Below are 6,740 nucleotides of genomic sequence, written 5' to 3' on the forward strand. Positions count from 1 at the left end.
TCTAAGTCTCCTTGAGTTGATAGAGTGATCTTGTGTGGTAGGTGTCCTATAGGGCCCAGTGGCTCAGCCTCCCCAGTCATTTGAGGTGGATGGTCTTGATGCACACCTTTGTGGGCTGTTTGCACGGTCTTGTTGTAGTTAACCTTTGATTGCTGTTGGTATCACTGGGAGTAATTGACCTCCAGGCCAATTGACTGTGATGACCAGCTGTGTCTACACTGGAAGATCTGTTGCACAGGAGACACCCTTATGGAGCAGGACTTGCTTCAGTGGGGCTTTGGTGCTCACTGAGTCTGCCCCTTGAGTGTGTCTTTTATGGATGTGAAGAGTTGTAATCTGGTATGGTCTCACTGTACCAGATTGTAATCTGGTATGGTCTCACTTGGTACACTGGCTCTTGGATCTCCAAGTAGGTGCAAGGTCAGCCACTGTCTGGGACCACCTAGCACAGTGGTCGGCAAACTCATTAGTCAAAAAAGCCAAATATCAACAGTACAATGATTGAAATTTCTTTTGAGAGCCAAATTTTTTAAACTTAAACTATATAGGTAGGTACATTGTTATTAACTTAATTAGGGTACTCCTAAGGCTTAGGAAGAGCCACACTCAAGGGGCCAAAAAGTCGCATGTGGCGTGAGAGCTGCAGTTTGCTGACCATGGGCCTAGCAGGAGCTACAGAGACATCTGCAGATTCCTCTTTGTATGGGGTTTGGAAATGCCCAGATGAGGTCCAGCTGTGAAGCAAGTCAGGCTGCTGCTGCCAGCCTTGGGTCTTCTTTTGGAAGCTCTGGGGCTCTCTGACCCCGCTGCAGTTTAACAGGTTTTAGGCTGAGGGAGCATGGGCCATTCATATGCAAAAGCCAATGCGCACAGCTAGGATGGGGTTGTAAACTGGGTGGGGCGGGGTCTCTGGGAATCACCAGGGCGGAGCAAACAGCAATGGCTGCTAGTCAGCCCTGCGCCTGAGAAGTCCCTGGGTCTCCGCGTTCCCCGCTCCCCATGCAGGAACAATGATCACTGTGAGCACCTCTGAGAGAAAGCTGTCCTCGCGTTCCTGTCCCAATGCCAGACAGTCCAGTTTCTCCTCGTCTGTGTCTGGGTCCCCCAGAGTCTCGCCCATAACTGGAGTTCAGAGCAAGCGGAAGCTTGTATCTCCCGCCTGGTTAAAAGAACAGCACATGCAGATGCCAGCACTTTCCACGCTCCGCACCTCTTACCAGTCTCAATGCGCTTTCTTTACCTCTCTAGTTGTGGAACTTCCACTCAGCCAGCTTTCCCATGGTTCTGGGTGGTATTTGTTCTGCTTTTTAGTTGTTATTTTGATGTGGTTGTGAGAGGCAGCCAGTATAGGTGTTCACCTATGCCGCCATCGTGGTTCTCTCTGTACAGGGAATTTTTAACTGACCATCTTCACATGATCTTGCTAGCACCTCTCTCAATCCATTTCCCCCTTCCTCCCCCCTTTCAACTTTCCTTTTTCTTCTTCCCAAATCTCCTCCCACCTCTTAGTTTTTAGGTTCCTCTCTACAGCTGTCTCTGAAGTCTTTTCACTTTTGCACAGAGAATTTCTACCTCCAGATTTAAACCAATCAGCAGAACAAAGGCAGGTTCTAGAACAGGACCTTCCCTCCTTAGAAGGCAGTTATAGCTGTAAGTAGCAGTTTCCCCCATTTCATTACTTCCATTCACTGAGTATATATTGGGCGTCTGCCAGGTCTGAGTGCTAAGATCTTGTTCAATGTGAATTCTCATTAGTGTTGGCTTGTCTTCAAGGTGCATCTTGTAGCAGGAGTGCTGTATTAAAAGCTCTAGATGAGCAATATTTGATATGCTCAGGAGGATTGGAATCTGTATCTCAGTGTATTTAATGAATTATGGAAAAGATTAGGCTACGTAATTAAGTGTGTTTATTTATTTTAAAGGTGGCTTTTAACTATTATTTCCTTTTCTAATAGTGAATCATCTGCAGTATAGTTTGAAGTTAGTATTTAACCTTTTACACCCATATTTCTTCAGTAGCAGGAATTAGAATAAAAAATGTGTGTGCATTTCTCAATGTACATAAACACAATTCAGAAAAACACCCTCTTTTGTAAATAACATCACCCTTACTCAGATGACCCTAATTAGAGGAATATCTTTCAATTGTATACCTTTCACAGAAAGCATTAACTGCAGATCTTATTTCACTCACTTGGTAAGAATTTATTGTTGCTTATTTTGACCAAGCACTGGTCCAGGCCCTCGGGGGACAGTGGGGAACAAAACAAAGCAGAGTGCCTTACACTGGGGCTTACATCCTAGTTGGGAGACAGACACTCAGCCATGGACACCGAAAAACTGCAAAGCAGTGGTAAGTGCTAAGTGGAGTAGGTGGAGGGAGGGTGGTCGGAAGGGAAGGCCTCGCTGACCCAGATGGAGTGAGGAGTGAGCCATACAGGAACCTGGGGAAGTGTTCTTGGCAACAGAGAGCAGACAGTGGCTCTGAGCTGGACTGTGCTTGGAATATTTACAGATAATCTTTAGTATGACACTAAACCTGTCCTTCCTTGTTCACATTACTATTTTTCAGGTATCCGAGATGTTTCTAAGTGGAGTGAGAAAGCAAAAAAGCCTCTAGAAACCCTATATGGGTATGACTACTTTGCAAAAACCTGTGAAAAGTGGGTGGATGGCATAAAACAATTTAAACATCTTCCGGATGGTAGGTTACATGAACGATTTAATGGTTCCTTTGCTGATTATAGAGGTGGCCTGAGTTCCTCCCTGTTGTCCCAGAATCCCTCAGGGATGAATGCATTCGCCCACGATCCTCACACACTGACGTAGGAACAGAGGGTACTAGTGACTGTGTACATGCAAGTTCTTAGGTATTAAATCCATTTCAACTAGACAGAGTGTCTGTAGTATAAAGGTCTTTAAGAGCAGACTGTTCTTTCTCCCTCAAAATAATTATCCAGAAGCCTCCAAGAATCTTTATTTCTAACTTCAGAATGAGGAATTAGAAAACAAACAAGCTGCAGCATATACCACGTTTTTTCCTCTTTGCCCATTTAGATGAGTTACCCCAGGACAAGGAAGAAGGGACTTTCAGTCGTGACTGGCAGCCTCTGCAGAATTAGCATGAGGAAGAGTGTTCAGTTCTTCTCCCATCTTCAGAACTAAGTTATATGACTTTAGCCCTAATTGATGTCTTCCTGTCTTTATCTGAAAAATTAATGATTTCCAATTACAGTAAGAATTGACATCTTTAAGTGAAATTCTGAATTAAAGTGTTTTGTATAGATATTTACATTTGTAATCTCTCATTTTTCTTTTTTTTTTATTGATGAAAGATTAGAGAATAGCTAAGGTCTAATCTTGGGGCACATTCAGTATAAAATCATTGTGATTGAAGGGCCAATTTGATCTCTTAAGTAATAGTTTCCAGAATGAGTCATCTGTCAAAACTTTCACAATGAAAAGGACATTTGGAAATGTTACTTTCTTGGCTTAAGTTTAAAACAGCCATTATCTCCTGTTCAAAAGCAGTATCCACTCACAGAAGCAGGTCCTTGAAATCCATTTCCCCTAGCTCTGATAGCAAACAAAAAAACGCTGTACAACAATGTCTGAGACAGTTCTCCACTAAAGAAGGTGACTGTGGCATGCAGACTTCTATGCTTTCTTGAAGAGAGTATTGAAAAGGTAGGATTTTTCAAAGGTAGAAGCAGAATTAAATGAGCAGTTCAAAAATATGTCATGTACATGTTAAAATTAAAAACTGCTGCTCTGCAGAAGGTACTGTCAGAAAAATGGAAGGACAAGCCACAGACTGGGAGGAAACATGTGCAAAAGAACTTTACCCAAAATATAAGACAATCCAATTAAAAGCTGGGCCAAACAACAATGTGATCCCCTCTTCACCTATTGAACAGCCACCAAAGGGATGCTGGGACAGTGCAAATGCTCTGTGTCATTATGCATTTGTCCACACCCATCATTTGATCAACACCAAGCGTGAGCCCTAAGGAAAACTGTGGACTTTGGGCGAAAATGATATGTCAGTGGAGGCTCATTCACTGTAAAAATGTAGCACTCAGGGATGTTGATAGCGGGGAGGCCATGTGTGAAGGCAGGGGAGTTGTGGGGAATCTCTGTCCCTTTCCCTCAGTTTTGCTGTAAACCTAAAACTCTAAACAGTAAAATCTATCTATCTTTAAAAAAGAAAAAGGGAGTGAAAAAAATCTCGTAAGATGGAGCATCTAGTAGTGTATATCAACTATGTTACAGCAAGATTGTTAATAAACTGCTCATCCCCTTTCTGTACTAATTTGACAAGAGCCCTTTTTCATGGTTGTACAATCAAGTTTATGGACGCTCAGACTAGCATAGGGATTGATTGCGCAGATGTGGAGTTAGGCAGGCCTGAGTGTGAATTCTGGTTTTGCTGCTTGGCTTGCTGTTAGAATGGATGCTGGCACATCATTTTGCTGCAGCTTCCTGTCTGAGAACTGGAGATACTAATAACTACCTCATACAGTTGTTTTGAGGATTGAATGAGTTATATATGTTCAGCTTTGGTCCGCTCCCAAGTACAGAGGAAGTGCTTAATAAAAGTACTTGATTTACTTACTAAATGAGTTAAGACATAACTACCATGTGTTTTGTGGGCATTAAATATTTTGAACAGTTCCTAACAGACAATGAGCACTCAGTAATAGCACTTTAATTATCTGAGTATACAGTTGGCAGGTGCGTGTCATCCCAGGGGCAGGCGAGGGAAGCATCAGTGACCTAGAGAAGTATTTCCCTGGTCCACCCCGACTGAGAGGGGGGGAGAGGCAGGTGCCCAGACAGCACCCCGGGCTGCCCCCCAGCTTCTTGGAGCCGCAGAGCTTTCTGCTTGGCACAGGCAGAGGAAGGGAAGAGGGAGGTGCTGGCTTTGTGGAGCCACTGCTGGTGCCAGAAACCTGAGCTCTGGCTTCTCTTCCTGGCCTCTTGGCCACCCAGGGAACTGGGGTTAATCGTGTTTGACCAGAGAAGGCTGAAGCTCAAAGTGGCTGAGGAGCCACTGAGACTGCAGGGGGGTAGGGGGGGAGGAGGGGAAGGCAGGGGCTGGAGCCCAGGCTGTGCCATATTTGCCTCAGAAATGTTGTTAAAAGTGGGAGTGAGGAGCTTATCATCTCTCAAAAGTTTGTCAGTCAGAATGTCAAAGGCAGGAGGGATGAGAGAAGCTGTGTAAATTGTAAGTTCACTGTCAAGTATATAGGTTTTGAGGGCTAACTGGGACCCCAAGGACCACCTAAGCCATTGTATCACAGCAGATGCTTTTCAGACGCCAAGCACCTACCATGGTTTTGCAAACTGGGAACTGCCTCTATGTAATATAGAGAGTTGTGGGCTTTTGTTTGTTTGTTTTTCTTACTGTTTTGCATGGATGATGCATTTAAATCAGGCAAAACTGTTCGCTACTAGAGCTTTAAAAGAAAAAAAGAGAAAAAACAAAACACCCAGCAGAGAAACAGAAAAGGAAATCCAAAGAATGTTAGAGCTGGAAGGCACCTCAGACCACATCTGATTTAAACCATTGATTTTACAGACGGGACCCTGAGTCCTAAGACGGGCCTGACGCCCAGCTCTCGCTTCGCCTACGCTTGTGGGGCGGTTGCATTAAAGCCCACGCTCGTGCGTTTGTGTTTCAGGTAATATCTGTCGGCACCTGCTGCCCCTGGTTCAGTGCCCCACCTTAATCATGCACGGTGAGAAGGACCCCCTAGTCCCGCGTTTTCATGCTGACTTCATCCACCAGCACGTGAGAGGGTCACGGTAAGTCCAGTCTCCGCGTCAGCATCCAGTGCCTCAGGGCTGCGGTAAGGAGAGACAGGAAGGCTCCCCACCCCCATGTTACCAATGTCCATAAACAGTACCAATGTCTACGGGGCACCCGGGAAACAGGGCAGCAGGAGCCCTGGTGTGGGCAACCAGTAATCACCAGGAAGGGAATCTCAGGTACAAGTCTTGTTGCTATGAAGGCAACTGTGCTGAAGCATACCAAGTTCTGTACCACAGGTGATAGGTTAGGTTTAGAGCAATCATTGTGAACTAAAGCAATTTTATATAATTTGGGCATTTTCAGGCTAGTGTATCATTATCATTACCCAATAAAGAAAATCAGTAAAGAAACTAAGATGGCGACATAGGTAAACACCGGGAAATTGCTGCCTCCCAAAACAACTTCAAAAATACAATGAAAAGACAAAACGGACATCATCCAGAACTACAGGAAGGCTGGCTGAGTGTAAATTCTACAACTAGAAGGAAAAAGAAAAGCACACTGAGAGCCAGAGGAGCTGCGGAAGTAAAGTGCAGAGGTACAGAGGTTCGAGCGCGGAAAGGGGCGGGCACCTGAGGGCACGGCTGTCTTTTTGAATCAGGAGGGAGTCACAAGCTTCCGACTGCTCTGAACTCAGGTTCCGGGAAGTCTCTGGGGACCCAGGACTCATACGGGGAGGAACGACTCTCTGGCAGCAGGCAGAACTCGGAACTTGAGGGCGGCTTTCCCTCAGAGGTGCTTGCAGCAATTATCAGGACACTGAGACGAGAGGCCCCTTAGGGCAGGGCTGAGGAACAGCCATATCTGCTTGCTCCGCCCTTTGATTCCCTGAGACCCCGCCCCACCCAGGCTGCAGCAGAGGCTTTTGCATATGAATGCCCCAGCCCTTTGCAACCTGTAAATTACCTAACTGCAGCTGGGCCAG

At 45.4% G+C, this 6,740-nt stretch overlaps 1 protein-coding gene across 1 annotated transcript in view; it reads left to right on the forward strand.

The window, feature by feature from the left end:
- BPHL (biphenyl hydrolase-like (serine hydrolase)) overlaps positions 1 to 6,740 on the forward strand; it is a gene marked incomplete at its 5' end in the record, with an annotated part of 42,602 nt that overhangs the window by 25,923 nt on the left and 9,939 nt on the right. Inside the window, 2 exons of the mRNA XM_006766415.2 lie at positions 2,573 to 2,704; positions 5,685 to 5,808. Of these exons, the coding sequence (XP_006766478.2) occupies positions 2,573 to 2,704; positions 5,685 to 5,808 (256 nt within the window). The remainder of the gene's footprint in view (positions 1 to 2,572; positions 2,705 to 5,684; positions 5,809 to 6,740) is intronic.

This window comes from Myotis davidii, unplaced genomic scaffold (genome assembly GCF_000327345.1).
Source record: "Myotis davidii unplaced genomic scaffold, ASM32734v1 scaffold540, whole genome shotgun sequence".
NCBI classification, from domain to species: Eukaryota; Metazoa; Chordata; class Mammalia; order Chiroptera; family Vespertilionidae; genus Myotis; species Myotis davidii.